We start from the raw sequence: 15,725 nt of genomic DNA, 5'->3' as shown, positions 1-15,725 counted from the left end.
ATGTCAAAGACAAATTGTTTGTTTATTTTCTCATCAAGCAAGACAGAGACTACTATTTTGCTTTTTTTAAAAGAAAACGATGTAGCATTTTCCTTGTCGAGAAGCTAAGGAAACCTGACAAAAATGCAAGGGATAACAAACGCATTAACCAAAGTATAATTTTTTACAAGCAAAGAAACATTTGCACAAAACCCATAAATATAAACCTCATTATCCCATAATTAGCAATGCTGCATAACACATAATTTAAAAACCCTAAGAAAAAAATCGGAAGTTTGTGGAAGCAAGAAGAAGAAATGATGAATCCAGAATCCGATCATCCTTCATCTCCTCGTCAACGTAAGATTGGAATCGCCGTGGAGCTCTCTGAAGAAAGTGCCTTCACTGTTCGTTGGGCTGTTGATAACTACATCCGTCAGGGAGACGACATCATTATTCTACACGTCTCTCCAACCGCCGGTCTCTTTGGAGCCGATTGGGGATATTACCCTCTCCAAACTCAACCTCCTTACACCACCGCTTCTATTTTCTCCAAAGTAGCGGATCTCGGGAAGCCATTGAAGGAAGCTGGATTCCCTCACACGATTCATACAGTCAAAGATTACGATAAGAGAGAGAGGCTTTGTCTTGAGACTCAACGGCTCAATCTCACTGCTCTGATTATGGGATTTGGTGATGGCTCTGTTAGTGATTTCTGTGTTCACCACTGTGTTTGTCAAGTCGTTGTGGTTAGATACCCTGATGGTCCTGGCAGTGTTGAAGGTACTCGGGCAGCGCCTATTGTAACTTTCAAATCACGTACGGATGATGACGAAGAGATAGATAAGGCTAAGACTGCTCTGACTGCTTCTGTTCATCATCAACACATCAAAGGTTTCTTTCCTTGTGGTTTTCATATTTACTTGCAAAGCACTCTATCTATCCATCATAAAAAATTTCATGTCCTCCTTTTTTTTTTTTTTTTTCCGTCTTAGCCATGGATTCGGTGTCAAAGCAGCCTCTTCTCTTTTGCCCTCGTGCATATTTTACTAACAATGAAGAAGATTTTCGCGCGATGCAATTCCGAGAGCCACCAAATCTTTCATCTCCATCTTTTCACCTCACCTCCTTAGTTTTGGGCAACGACTTTAACATAACACGCAAATACTACTACGACAGACATGGCAAGGGCTTCATTAAAGGCCATAGACCTAACAAACAATGTGAAATATGCTCCAAGTCATTACTCGGTACCACGTTTTATTCCTGCACGTTATGTCTCCGTCCTTCATGTTCCCCTCTTCAATCTTCAGTATTATCACGCTCTTCAGGCTACTACCACGAAGCCTGTATCGAGCCGATATCAAAGCACCCATATCATCCTAAACATGCTCTCCGATTTCGTTATGAATCAGGTCAGATATGCTTATCTTGTTCAACTTTTAAGGATTTTGCTTACCATTGCTCTATATGCAATTTTACCATGTGTCAAGATTGTGCTAGAGAGCCACCACTCTTTGCAATAGACTATCCAAAAAGGCATGAGCATACACTCTTCTACTTTCAAAGGAAAGGCTCCTTGATTTGTGACGTTTGTGGGTTGAGTGATGGCAGGTCTTTGCTGTATTCCTGTGTCAAGTGTAATTTTGTAGTCCATAAAGAGTGTGTCTATTTTCCATGCATCATAAAAATATCACGTCATGAACATCGTCTCTCCTTCAATTCTTCACTTACTCCTGAACAATGGTTATGTGGAGTGTGTCGTGAAAGCATAGACACAAATTTTGCAAGATATTCTTGCGTAAAGGGTTGCAGTTTCGCGGTTCATTCTAAATGTGCAACGCGAAAAGATGTATGGGACGGAAAAGAACTTGAGGGAGAACCAGAAGAAGATGAATCTCTATATATTTTTAAGTCGTTCAATGAGATAAGTGATGGAATTATAGAATATTTTCGTCACAAAAGTCATCATATGAGACTGGACGAGGATACCAACAGAGCATTTGACGAGGATAAACGTTGTCGAGCATGCACGTTTCCTATCTGTGATGATCTTATTTACAGTTGCATGCAATGTGATTTTATCCTCCATCAAACATGTGCACATCTTCCTCCGAGGAAACAACATGCGACACATCCTCATCCCCTTCTTCTACTGGTGGATGAGGAACATGAAGATTATTTTCAATGCACTGCTTGTAAGCGTGAAAGCAATGGTTTTGCGTACACATGTTGTGCTAGGGATTGCAACTTCACATTAGACGTATCTTGCGCTTCTATAGCTGAGTCATTGATTCATCGGTTTCATCCGCATCCTATTTATTTAATACATGAATCCACAGCGCAAGAGTTCTGTTCGATTTGCGGACAACTCATAGGTCATCGTCTAAACTGTGGAGAATGTCGTTTTGCTTTGTGTTTTGGGTGCGCCACTTTACCCAATAAGTTGAGGTATAAGCATGATGAACATTTTCTCATATTTTCTTATGATGAAGACTTCAGTGGTTCACAAGAAAGTGGTCCGCATTTGTGTGAAGTTTGTGAAAAACAAGCAAATCCGAAGAATGGAGTTTATATGTGCAATGATTGTAACGTCACACTGCATGTTGAATGTCTTCTTGGAAAGGAGATGTATATGATGCCTATTGGAGGGCTCATTTCCCGTAACGTAAATGTTGATATTCTTCCCAATAATCGTCTCACTCGCAACATATGCCAACGTTGCCATAATCGTTGTCAAGGAAAAATAATCTTCAAAGCACGTGACAGATCAACATTTTTATGTTCTTTGTTTTGTTGTCTGACGAAGAGTTGGGTGGACAGAGACACATAGTCCAAACGAAACGATTATGGCAATAGAGTTATGAACATACTAGATCGTTGTCGGTAATAGAGTTATGGACAGCTTGCTTAAGACGTTGGTTTGAAATAGTAGAAAGCTAAAATGAAAATTTCCTTGATTACGTTATTACTTGTTCTTGTCTCTTTTGCTGAACATAGAGATATGTTGCTCTTTTCTATGTATCTATTTGCTTTCTCTTTCTCTTTGCTTCCTTCTCATAACTAATGTTTATTTGGGGCATATATATATGAACTTATATATAAAAAAAGATGACAAACATTACTTCAAGTAAACATATACTATTCCACGAGAGCCAATGCACAATTTTGGCATCAACTTGTAAATAAAGAATAATGGGGACAAGCAAAAAAAAGTCATTAGTATTGTTATTGTCCTCCTCCCTTGTGAGAATGAGATGATCCCACAACTTGCTTAAGTAGTTTGACCTTGTTGAAATCTGCAGGGCAATAGCTTTTCTCTACTTCCCAAGCGAGCTGTGACATTCCATTGAAGGATGATTTTGCTCCCTTTTCATCTGTTACTTCCATTGGAAATGGAATCCTCACATCATATACACCTCGTGGAGACCATACCCGAAGGTCGAATCCAAGCCTATCCATCCATATCATCTTTGTTTCTGAAACCTGGCATTAGTAGTAGTTTTGGTCTTGAGATTGGTAATCGACTGAACATGTTATCTTAGATTGAACATTCTTTGAAGTAGTTGCATAGCATGTTGAATAATACTAACCACAAAGTCTAGATCCACGTATACATTGCAGAAACGGAAGATGTCTTCCATGTTGTTAGCGTTAATCTGGTTGACAATATCTTCTGCAATATCTCGAAGAGGGTCAGGACTTGCATTTTTGTAATCTGATGACGCCACCCAGATTCCGTCCTGTAAAAGTTTTTAGACGCCGTTGTTAAAGTTTGAATTACAACAAAGTTTCTTCTACTTAATTATTGAGAGGAAATCAGCTAACATAAGAGAGAATTGATTGTCACAAGAAACTAAAAGAGCTTGCGTTTTCTACCTCCATGAAATCTTCCATTTGGAGAACACGGTCAACTGCAACAACATATAAACTGTCTTCCTTAACTTCTTCGCCAAACTTTTCCCTCCATGTAGCACTAAGACGCTACATAAAAAACATGGAGACTTCGATTCAATTCAAGTAAAAGCACATGAAAAGGGCAAGAAACCTAGCATCTTAAAATCACTATTATAAGAAATAACCAACTGTTTTCCACAGGATATCTCCTAGAGGCAAGGAAACGCAACACCACTATCTTCAACTACACACACAAACAGCTCTTATAATGGAAATAGAAAAAACGCCTAAAGTCTACTCAACAATAGATATCAACTAGCAAATACTAGCACAAACACACACACAGAGAAAATGAATATAAATGCAAGTCTTCTTTACCCTAAGAACTTGGGGTTCTAGTCCAACATAATAGTAGCACGGACAAAAACAGTAACAGGCCAATCAAGAAACCTTATCGTCCATACAAAGGTTCATCATAACCAATGTATATGAGAGATTCAGGATTGAGTTCTTTGGAGTGAGAGATTCATTAAAAAATGATACCTTTAGAACAGTATCGTCTCCAGGTCGACCAATGCTACCTTGTATCGTACACTGAGGAGTCCTCAATCCACATTGTTCTAACTGATTCCATAAACAAACACAATTCATGATTGTTCCTTCAAAAAGAAGTAAACTTTGCCATTTTTTCAAAGAAGAAACAGAGTGGAATTAGCAAATGAGGACCTGAACATGAAGAGCAGACCTCTTGTCAGGAGAGACAGAGCGATTGAGGCAAAGAACAGGAGTGCCATCTTTGTCAACGGCGAAGCGAACTCCTACGCCGAGAGGCCAACCGTCGTGGGTCAAAGTGGAGAGAGTTCCAACAGATGAAAGCTCCATGATACTCCTTGAAACCTCCGCCGGAAAGGGCTTGTGGGTCGAAGCGGTCGCCGGAGTATCCAAAGTCGTGGAAACGGAACATCGGAGTGAAATTGGACGAGATGGGTCTCGTTTTAGAGAGATGAATTCACGTCTCTCGATGGGTTTGGCGAAATTTGGAGATGGCAGAAGATTGAGAGCGAAGGATTGGGTTTGGAGTTGCATTTTGGTTGCTCTGATAGAGAGGATCGCTGTGTTTGACGAAAACAAGATAAACCTTCCGAAAGAACAAACCGGAGGATCGGTACGGTATCGATGTTAACCGAAACAAATTCAAAATTTCCCCGGTTATTCAAAATTTCCCCGGTTTAATGGGTCTCCGAGACTATTTTAGCTTGAAAATAGGATTTCGTTCATTATTTATTTGTTGCTTATATGTGTTTCCAAAATCATATACAACGATAGTATATGATTGCGTAGATAGATATATTGACGCCTGCATTGGGTAAAAAAAGAAGAAGAAGAGATTTACATCAAAAAGTTATGAAGTGGTGTAGTAATTGCACACAGCGTTACGCTACCATTCAACAATCAATCAAGTGCTCATTGTGATCCCCTCACAAACTTAGAAGACACGAAAAAAAAAAAAAAACAGGTCGACTCATGCATGGATTATAATCATTGATCAGCATGTGTGTTTTTCCTCATGTTCCACCAATTTTCTGGGATATGACTAATGTACTACTAATGATTCGGTACATTGATAATTAAATGATTAGTAAACAATGTGTGATTAGCAAAAAGTTGAACTCGTACGTGGGCTCTCTAACAAAAACTATATGCAATTATGCATCATTACAATTGCTTTTGGGGTAGTATAATTACTAAATTAGTCTCATGTCTAACATTATGATATGTTTAAAATGTGTTTCAAAACCTATCTGTAATCCAGTGCTTTATCATTTGCTTATAATTTGTTTGTTAAATAACTATTTTTATTATATATAAAGGGGATTTTAGTTTATGTATTGTGTCATTACCAACTCCTCTTTTTGATACGGTTAGTGATGAGTCCGTGATTTAAAGTTCTTTTTCTTTTTTCATCAACCACATTTTGAAGTTTAAAATAATATTTTTATAGTTGCTAATGTAACACTAACAAATGTAAAAACCAATTGAACGAGCTCAACAATTTGTGAGTTCGAAGTTATATAAATTATTTAACAGCTTAATTTATTGAATTTTACAATTAGTCTAGTTTAAAACAAAAATTTTGACTCTCATGAATTCTTAGTTTGGAACTATAGTTCATTTGGTTGGAGTGTAAGGTCTAATAATTCTTTACATAGTATAAAGAACTAAAGTATAAACTGTTAAACTCTAAAATGTAATGTAACTGTAAAGATTACCAAAAATAATTTAGAATGTTGTATTAGTTTGACCGGTTTAGTGAAACCAGCCACCGGTTAGTGTTTATACCAAAATCCATGACAGAAGTGTCGGTGGCTGTTTTGTGTGTAAGATAGCGTAAGACTTCAACTTCAACAATCAACACACTGACAATAACACTCCCTTAAAACAAAAAAAAAAAGAGCTTTTTTGACAAAACATTAATTGAAAGAGAACTGAGATTTCGTATTTGAGGAAGATAGCTTGTCTCTATCTGCCCCACAAACACCTCTCTTTGTTGGACTCTCTTTTTCTTTCTTCTTCCCTTAGTCTATTTTAACTCAGAAACCTCTGTTTTTTTTTGTTAGAGAGAAAGGTAAGAAATGGGTGTTGATTTGAGGCAAGTAGTTGCTGGTATTCTCACCATTACCATGTTTGTGATGCTTGGACAGATGCTTCATAGAGATTACTTTGATTCTCTTCAGGTAATCTTCTTTGCCGACACTTTTTTCACTCTTAATGTGATACTCATTTCAGCTTAGTTCAGATAGGTTCTGTGTTGATTCTTATCTTAGATGCCTTTTGAAGTTAGATCTAATTCAAAGTTAGAAAATTTAGTTGTTCTGTGAAATTTACTTGATCAAAACAAGACCTTCCATTTTTGGATCATAAGTTGGATTGGACATTGATCATAAGAAACCCAAATTAGACTCAACTGTTTTTTTCTGCGGATCTTTAGGACATGATTGATTTCATCTCGTTTGGTGTAAACTAATAGTGAAACTTCTGTAGCCAAAACTCAAAATCTTACTCTAAATCTTTGTCATTTTGGGTATTTTTGTACAGGAGAAAGCTCAGGGAGATGCACAAGATATTGAATTTGAAGGATCTAAAGTCTCTGTGAAAGATGGTCTTGTCGGAACCGTTGAAGGCAGTAAAGGACTTTGGATGGAAGATAACACTGATCTTACTCCTTGTTGGCCAACATTACTATCTGGTATGTGTCTTTCTTATTTTCTTTGCATCATTTATTTTGGACTTTTTTACTAAGGACTTGATTGTTGCAGATGACGCTGTATCATCGAAAGGGTATGTTACATTCTCACTTACCAATGGTCCTGAGTACCATATCTCTCAGGTATGCTTTATAACAACTCTAAAGTGGTGTTCTTTAGATGTGTTGTTATCTTCTTCTTCTTCTTGTTTGTGTGGTTAATTCTGCTAATCTTGGTTTAGATCACTGATGCTGTAATGGTGGCTAAGCATCTTGGAGCAACTCTAGTACTTCCTGATATAAGAGGAAGCAAACCTGGTGATGAAAGGTTAGGGTTGTTTTTTGTATGTTCATTTTTGGTTTACTAATTTGTTTCTTAGATTTCTAAACTAATTTTAACTGCTTTATCTAGGAATTTTGAAGATATCTATGATGCGGATAAGCTGATTAAAAGCTTGGAAAATGTCGTTAAAGTTGTGAAAAAATTGCCTGAAGAAGTTTCTCTAAGGAACATGGCCATTGTGAAGGTCCCTACCAGAGTTACAGAAGATTACATTAAAGAGCACATTGATCCCATCTTTAAATCTAAAGGAAACATTCGAGTTGCATCATACTTCCCTTCTGTAAACTTGAGAAAATCCTCACAAGATGGCGAAACTGATCCTGTAGCCTGTTTAGCAATGTTTGGGTCTTTGGAGTTGCAACCTGAAGTGAATGCAGTGGCTGAATCAATGGTTGAGCGGTTGAGGACTCATAGCCGTAAATCCGGTGGCCGTTTCATAGCAGTAGACCTTAGAATCGACATACTTGAGAAGAAAAATTGCCATACAACTGGTGTAGTAGGGTCCAAGACATGTTACAACGCTCAAGAGATTGCTTTATTCTTGAGAAAGCTTGGATTTGCCAGCGACACAACTATCTATCTGACTCAGCCAAGATGGGACAGTAGCCTCAATATCCTTAAGGATATCTTCCCAAAAACATTCACTAAGGTGAGTAAGATCAGAAAACATTCTTCAGTCCAAGAAAGTTTTGACCATGTTGCTAATCTTGATTTGTCACTTAACTATGGCAGGAGGCAATAATGCCGGCAAGTAAGAGATCAAAGTACCTTGAATCAGTGAGTTCCGAGTACGAAAATGTTATCGACTTCTACATAAGCTCAAGAAGCGATGTCTTTGTTCCAGCCATCTCCGGTCTGTTTTATGCAAACACCGTTGGCAAAAGGATAGCTTTAGGTAAGCCTCAAGTGTTAGTTCCAGCAGAAATCTCAGAGACATCTGGCCTTGCTACAGATTTCATCTCTCCATACATCTCAAAGAAGAACCATTTGGCTTATTCATGCTTTTGCTGACCTTCTCGCATTTCTAAAGTAATCTCCACGCATACTTCCATGGAAGGGCCTTCTCAGTTTTCATCAAGTGTAAGCAATTTAATTATTTTTCTTGTTTTTAATTTGTAAGTTTGTTTCAATATAAGTTGGTTTTTTTGGGCAGTGAGGTTTACAGTTTGAATCTGTTGGCTCATAGCTTTTGCATTCTATAAATTTTGCTCTATAGTAAGAAACACATATATTGTTTGTAAGATTGATTTTAGTGTTGAGGGTTTCTATTGAAGGAAGAACCATGTGAACTATGACAAGATGTGATCATTCTTTTCTCTAAAACCATTGTTAACTCAAATATAGTGATATCACACAGAGAATCCTCCATGTAGATACAACAACACTTTTGTAACCAACCATGACTGAGCCAAACTCTCGTTAGTACAACCACAAATCCAATTCAATTCACAGTTGCACTTTTACATCATACAAAAAGAAGAAATATGAAAAGGGACAAAAGAATTGGATCTCATTGCAGTATACATTTGAAAATACTTTTACCATTTTTAAAAAAGATAGAAAGAAAGGTTAGAGGTTTAGGCCATTGTCACAGGTTATATCTGTTATTGCTTCTGTATGAGGAAGGCTGAGAACCTAGTTGTATGTTTTATGCATTTCTTGAAGCTTTGTATTTACGGAACGGTTTCTTGAAGTAGACGCTCATCGGTGTCTTGGGTACAGGGATCAGTTTCCCAACAATTGCTAGTGGCCAGCTGCAGAGCAAGTAAACAAATTGTTCATTCATACATGTGTCATAAGCACTGAGAACTAAGTTTGGAGAAACTGGACCAACCTGACCAATCCAATGATTATAGAAGCAAGCCATAACTGCCATCCCAGTCTAACGGTGTGAGCAAACTTTCCGAGGAAAGTAACGATGATGATCTGCATTTTTCAACCAGAAGCATTTTACTATCATAGTCTCAAGAAAGAGGAAAAAGGTTAAAGTGGCTTTGTGTTATTGTCTTACCTGAAGTATAAAAGTGACTCCAACAATTGCTACGAAGAGAGGGTTCTTATTTACTCCCCGGAATACATTCATTTCATCAGGTTTTCTTGCGTTGAACTCGTTGAATATCTGGAAGACTTGCAAGATTAAAAACAACTCCATATCTTTTAAGACTATATAGATGAAAGAAGAGATGATTTGCTTACTTGACACATGACAAAGGCATTGAATATCATAGTGTTCTTCACTTCCACAGCATGTGCATGGTTTTCATGGTTCAAGCCAAGAATGCTTAAGCCTGCAAAGTTGAGAACTAGGAGAACAGCCACTTGATAGAATGACTGCAACATCCCCAGATTTCATTTTCAGACACATGCAAGCTAGTAAAATTATTTGGTAAAATAATTAATCAAGTTGGTTTTTGAGCAAGTCACCTGAACAAGCAAGTTCCTCCACATGATGTTTGTTATAAGAGGTTCCCTGCAAATCAAGAAACAAACCATCACGAACCATACGACTGAAACCACAATATAACTATTCTGTTTCACTAAAAGTATGAGGAAAACATCATGTGCAACATGTTTATACCTTCTTCCAACAGGGGTTCTATGCATAAGATGATCGGTTGGTGGCTCTGTAGCTAGTGCAAGTGCTCCAAGAGTATCCATGATAAGGTTGACCCAAAGCAGCTGCATCAAAGAACACCATTATATCTTTTATCCTTGTCTTAAAAGTTCAACCATTCAAATAAGCATCAAGGTACTAACCTGTACAGCCTTTAGAGGGACGTCACCAGAAGACATTGCTGCTACAACATTGATTATAAGTGCGGCAACATTCACAGTAAGCTGGAATTGTATGAATTTCTGAATGTTAGCATACACAGAACGGCCCCAACGAACAACCTGGAAGAGTAAACAGAGTTTATTGATTAGAAAAGCATAAAGATGAAGGATAATGTAGAAGATCACATGTTTCTATATTTGATGTAGTAGACTAACCTTTACTACTGAAGCAAAATTGTCATCCAAAATAATGATGTCAGAACTCTCTTTTGCAACTTCAGTTCCTGATATACCCATAGAGAGACCTATATCTGCCTATAGTCCAAAGCAACAAAAGAAAAATCAGATTTGGAGATGACACACAACACATAATACATAACCTGTAGAATTGTTAGAGAACCTCATGGAGGGCAGGAGCATCATTAGTACCATCACCAGTGACTGCAACAACATCTCCATTTTTCCGTAGTGCTTGAACAAGTAAGAGCTTGTCGTTAGGAGATGACCTACCCATCACCTGCATTTCACAACCTAAGTTAATGTTTGAAAAAGCAAGCAGCCGCCAAGTCGTATATATGATCCTTGGCTGTTTAATTTTCATACCGTTATTTTCTTGGCTACTTGTTCTCTCTCTTTCTCAGATAGCTCACGGAACACTTTTCCTTCGATGATAGTAGGCTCAACAGCTTCTGTATCTGAAGAAAGTATACCACACTCCAAAGCAATTGCTTTTGCTGTTTGAAGATTGTCACCAGTCACCATTCGTACCTATATCATGAACAAGATGATCATTTCATGTAATCTCTATAGAAAACTAGAAAGCATAACTGTAAACTTCGAAGAGGCTAGGAGTCTACCTTAACACCAGCACTGGTACAGATTCTCACTGCTTCTCTGACACCGGGACGACAAGGATCCTAGATTGCGTAACAAGTTACCAAAAGAAGTTACCAAAAGAACAATAGGTTTAAATTTTGGAAGAGAGCAAAATCGTCACATAGTGAACACATAAAACAAACCAAAACTTTTCAGAATACCTACCTTTATGCCAACGATAGCAAGCAAAATGAGTTCATCTTCAGGTAAAGCCCATTTATCCAAGTCCTCTTGTTCCTTGGGAACTTGGTTCAGCTCTTGTGTTCTGCATGCAATAGCAACACATCGCAAGCTATTTTTCGCCATGCTATCGATAGCAACTCTGAAAAATTCCTGTAAAACAATTTGCAGACACAAATGGTTTTGAAATTTGAGATGAAAATGCATAGTATAGTCACAAAATTGGTCTTCCTAGGCTAACAGAGAATGTCTAAGTGAAAATTTAACACCATTTTTCTGATTTCAAACTCTTTTTGTCACTTCACCTTTTGGCTCTCAATGGACTGCAGAGTACCATTTGAGTCCATGTATTGTGTACAGCAAGCCAAAACTATCTCTGCTGCTCCCTTCCAGTGAATGAAAACTTCAGAATCACCCTGCAGTGAATTAACATACACATAATCAGCTTCACGAGAAGATGTTTATGTGTTTAGTTACTGAAAATTCAGCAGAACATAGCGGTTAACTGAAGCAGCCGCTAACTGTAATGACTCCAAAGTAAAAAAGGTTATGTATTTTGAAATTGGAGAAAGGATAAAGAAATTACTCGAAGCACAGCAACACCACCACGCTTTTTCTCTGAATTGAAAGGGAAGGCATGGATGATAGCAGACTCCGACCTGATGGTATCAAACTTCATCCCCAACTGCAACAACAACTTCTTTAAATATATTGCTCATACAGAGGAAGAATATGTCAAAGATGGACCAGGGTAAACAAACATTTGATACCTTATAAGCCCAAGACAGAATAGCCTTCTCTGTGGGAGATCCAGAAATCTCCACCTCTCCACCATCCTATAGTAAAACAAACATGACAACTAAACATCAATCATTTGATAACTACATGATAACATGATGAGCTTAGAGTAACATTGTTCCTCTTTGAAAATCCATAGGAAGGTTCAACAATAGCAGAGTAACAAAAACTACCTTGGGATGAAAAATGTTTCCTGTTGTGTTTTGTGCAACACCCTCACTTATTAAGGCAACAAGTTTAGGGTGGAGACCGGAAGGGTTGTCTGCTACATCCATCTTTGATCCTCCAGCATAAGTTTCAACCACAGTCATCTGTATTTTTGTGAGGGGTAAAGTTAGCTATCTAGAAGGGTATGATGGTTTTCATGTCAAGAAGCTCACATTTTACTGGATACTAACCTGATTCAAAGTTAAAGTTCCAGTTTTGTCACTGCAGATTGTTGTTGCTGATCCCATGGTTTCACAAGCTGAAAGCCTTCTAACCTGTTTGGCATTTGAGAAAAATGGTCAGACAATAACCAAGAAGAAAGAACTAAAGCGAGAACACTCCTTCTGATTCTTACCAAAGCTTTGTCTGCCATCATCTTTCGCATTGAGTAAGCCAAACTGCAAATATGGTGTCAAGAAAAAGTATATCAACACCTGAAACGTAGATAATTAGTTATCTTCTGAGTGGATTATATCAAGTACGACTTACGTGAGGGTAACTGCTAGGGGAAGTCCCTCAGGCACTGCTACAACCACAATTGTCACCTAAACAAATGCCAGAGTTAACTGATATGTCTATCGAATAACATAATCAAAAATATGGAACTAATACTTACGGCGATTGTAAATATCTTTACACAATCATCTACAATGTCACTGATACTAGTCGTCCCTTTGATAAACTGGGTCGCTCCATTAGTATCTTGAGTAGTTCCGGTAAAATATCTGAAAAAACTCAATGGTTATAGCCCTCAACATGGCATGAATTTGTAAGCCAAGAGATTTATTGACCAAGGTAAATGAAATTACCTCACAAGAAGAGCCACCAGGACAACAAGAGCCACTGAGAGCCCCACTATCCCTATGAAGGTTGCAAGACCATTTAACCTCACCTGTTACAAGATTACCAAAAGGAAATGTTAGCCTTCTTCAACACATTGTGGAGACCTTAAGTGATCAAGATGATATACCTGCAATGGAGTTTCTTCACCAGTATCTTCTGAGATACTTGCCATCAACAATCCCCACTCAGTGTTGATTCCAACACCAGTAACCTATTGAAACACTCACAAAGAATAACTACTAGGAAGTATGAACAACTATGTGAAAACAGAACTAAGAACAGGACAAAAGTTTCAAAGATTTACCAGCATGTTACCGACTCCGTCAGCTACTTTACAGCCAGACATTAGAAAAGGGGATTTTTGATCCTTGTGAACCTGCAAACAAAGGTCTGTGTTAGCAAATAGAAAGGGAAGATGACCATAAAAATTGCACAAGCAGAACCATAATGAACTCACAATCTTGCTTTCACCGGTCATGCTAGATTCATCAATAGCAAGAGAATGACCACTAATTAGCACTCCATCCGCAGGGACCTATATGAATACAACAATAAATAAGGCCATATAGTCATTTAACTCTGAAGCCATTAGATGGAATATAAAGACAAAGTATACCTACCTGGTCACCTATCCTAAGAGGTATAACATCTCCGACAACAACGTCATAGATTGATATCTTCACTGTTCTCCCTCCTCTCATGACCTGTAAGAGTTTTCGTTTATTTAATCTTCAGCTCAAAAACATGTAATTGCAAAACAAACTAAGATGTTAAAGCAAGCACCTCTAGTTGTATATTTCTTTTTTCATCGTTGAGGTTTTGAAACTGGAGAGATTGGCGATAGTCACTAACAGCTGAAACAATCAAAAGATAAAGTGTAAAGAAAGATTTATCTTAAATGGATTAAGAGCAAGATTGAGAATGTTTTCAAGAATTTATCACAGAAAGAAACATGTATATACCTGTAACAACAATGACAAGCAAAACCGCAAAGGCAATGCTTCCACCATCAAGCCAACCTTCTTTCAAACCCTGATCATGAAGTAATAAGACAGAAAATTAGTACATTCCTGATTTCGAAAAACTAAGAACTTATCGAAAGGAAAGCATGTATACCTCTGTCTTTATTCCCAATGCCAATGATGTTACAGCCGCTATGATCAAGATGATGAGAGTTAAATCTTGCCAAGCTTCCCAGAGGAACATCTTTTGGACAAACAGAAAGTTGAAAAAAAACATATGAGTATCCACAAACCGATAAAAACACGGTCGAAGAAGTTGTAAAAGACTCTTTGCTTACAAAAAAGTTTTTCCCCTTCTTTTTTGGGTAAGTGTTAGATCCAAAAGCATTCTTCCTATCTATCACCTCTTTCTCATCCTCATTGATTCCTTGTTCCATATTTGACTTCAACTTCTCTGCAACACCTTTGACCTGAAAGATATATTAATGTCAGCATCAAGAAACCTTCCTATTTATGGAATGTGTGAGTCTTGAATCATACCCCTCCATATTGCTGCAAATTGGACATGTTCTGGTTCCTTGTCATAGACACAAGCTTTTCAAGATCAATGTCAAAGTTACCAGTAGAAGCTGCTGGTGTTGATGATCCAAACGCTAATTGATACCAAAAGAAACTAAAGATTATTCAACAAGAAACCAGAAAACAAAACAGAGATTTGCTTGACTTATAAGAGATCATACCAATTTGTTGTTCACCAGCCAGTTTAAAAAGCAATGCTGCCTGATTCATAAAAGTGATTTATCGATGTGAGATTCAATTAAACAAACAACATTGTTGTTGAAATGATAGGAAGAATTATATAAAGAAAATACATACCCTAATGACTTGAGCATGAGCTCTGATCATCCTCCTTCGATTATCATAATGTTCTTCTTTATTAAGATCCAAAGTGTATCGAAACCGACGCGATGCGTTCAACACAAGAGCGGCTTGTCTCCAACGACGAAGAGATTCAACAGAAGCGTTCTTGGTGTTATCAATATCAAAAGGATCATCAGGATCATGTTGAAGCTCTTCATGATCAGAATGTTCTTCAGTTTTAGCAGAACCAGCTTCCATGTCGTCATGACGTCCTGACATTGACGTCAGAAGCAATCCGTTGCTCGACGAAGTGCTCATTCTTCCTTCCTTCGTCTCACCCAGCTTTCTTCTTTCTTTTAAAATTCTATTGAAGAATTCGAAACAAAAAACGCAGAGAAAGAAAAAATAGGAACGACCGGTTTTATGATTTGGTCGTTATGGAGAAAAAAAATGATGGTGTGACGGAAGAGAGAAGGCCTAACTCGAGAGAAGGCAACAAAAACCGAAACACTTTCTCTCTTTTTTTTCTCTTACCTCTCTGTCAATCACAGAGAAAAAAAAGAGAAACTAATTTTTGAGTTTCTAACCAACATTAATATTTTGATTTACCCTAAAAAAAAACTATGAAAGAAAATGGAGAGAGGGTTCAAATTGAATGAGATCATTACTATTTTTGGTTTGGTTTGGCAAAATTTGTGGGAAGTTAGTTTTTTTTTGTTTCTTTTTATGGGAAAGAGAAGAAGAAAGAGTTTTTTCCGGG

The 15,725-nt window shown here is 37.6% G+C and overlaps 4 protein-coding genes and 1 long non-coding RNA gene across 5 annotated transcripts; 3 read left to right on the top strand and 2 right to left on the bottom strand.

The window, feature by feature from the left end:
• The first annotated feature begins 226 nt into the window (after nt 1-226).
• Nucleotides 227-3,089, top strand: AT3G21210 (zinc ion binding protein). Its single transcript, NM_113016.4, has 2 exons — nt 227-873; nt 975-3,089. Exons 1-2 carry the CDS (start codon nt 297-299, stop codon nt 2,810-2,812), a joined length of 2,415 nt encoding a protein of 804 aa, NP_188758.2. The 5' UTR covers nt 227-296; the 3' UTR covers nt 2,813-3,089.
• On the bottom strand, nt 3,042-5,027 carry PGR7 (proton gradient regulation 7). Its single transcript, NM_113015.3, has 5 exons — nt 4,603-5,027; nt 4,420-4,500; nt 3,859-3,963; nt 3,573-3,722; nt 3,042-3,465 (listed from the first exon to the last, which is right to left on the bottom strand). The coding sequence occupies exons 1-5, from the start codon at nt 4,960-4,962 to the stop codon at nt 3,208-3,210; spliced, it is 954 nt and encodes a 317-aa protein (NP_566678.1). The 5' UTR covers nt 4,963-5,027; the 3' UTR covers nt 3,042-3,207.
• AT3G04055 lies at nt 4,113-4,384 on the top strand. Its single transcript, NR_141061.1, has one exon. It is a non-coding gene; the product is annotated as an other RNA (long non-coding RNA).
• A 1,282-nt stretch (nt 5,028-6,309) lies between the features above and the next one.
• Nucleotides 6,310-8,860, top strand: MSR1 (O-fucosyltransferase family protein). The gene is made up of 6 exons (NM_113014.4): nt 6,310-6,611; nt 6,973-7,123; nt 7,194-7,264; nt 7,363-7,448; nt 7,533-8,112; nt 8,196-8,860. The coding sequence occupies exons 1-6, from the start codon at nt 6,510-6,512 to the stop codon at nt 8,472-8,474; spliced, it is 1,269 nt and encodes a 422-aa protein (NP_566677.1). The 5' UTR covers nt 6,310-6,509; the 3' UTR covers nt 8,475-8,860.
• ACA9 (autoinhibited Ca(2+)-ATPase 9) lies at nt 8,688-15,577 on the bottom strand. Its single transcript, NM_113013.5, has 32 exons — nt 14,981-15,577; nt 14,845-14,884; nt 14,645-14,757; nt 14,443-14,574; nt 14,259-14,348; nt 14,105-14,174; nt 13,926-13,996; nt 13,763-13,846; nt 13,600-13,677; nt 13,447-13,518; nt 13,270-13,353; nt 13,109-13,191; nt 12,916-13,024; nt 12,789-12,844; nt 12,655-12,697; nt 12,491-12,574; nt 12,266-12,403; nt 12,065-12,130; nt 11,881-11,979; nt 11,600-11,710; nt 11,280-11,447; nt 11,096-11,155; nt 10,842-11,006; nt 10,639-10,755; nt 10,455-10,553; nt 10,221-10,358; nt 10,042-10,142; nt 9,888-9,933; nt 9,660-9,794; nt 9,475-9,582; nt 9,298-9,389; nt 8,688-9,217 (listed from the first exon to the last, which is right to left on the bottom strand). Exons 1-32 carry the CDS (start codon nt 15,281-15,283, stop codon nt 9,112-9,114), a joined length of 3,261 nt encoding a protein of 1,086 aa, NP_188755.2. The 5' UTR covers nt 15,284-15,577; the 3' UTR covers nt 8,688-9,111.
• Nucleotides 15,578-15,725: the final 148 nt, after the last annotated feature.

This window comes from Arabidopsis thaliana, chromosome 3, assembly GCF_000001735.4.
Source record: "Arabidopsis thaliana chromosome 3, partial sequence".
Taxonomy (NCBI): Eukaryota; Viridiplantae; Streptophyta; class Magnoliopsida; order Brassicales; family Brassicaceae; genus Arabidopsis; species Arabidopsis thaliana.
Note: the sequence above shows the minus strand (reverse complement) of the source record. Positions and strands in the feature narration are given on the sequence as shown.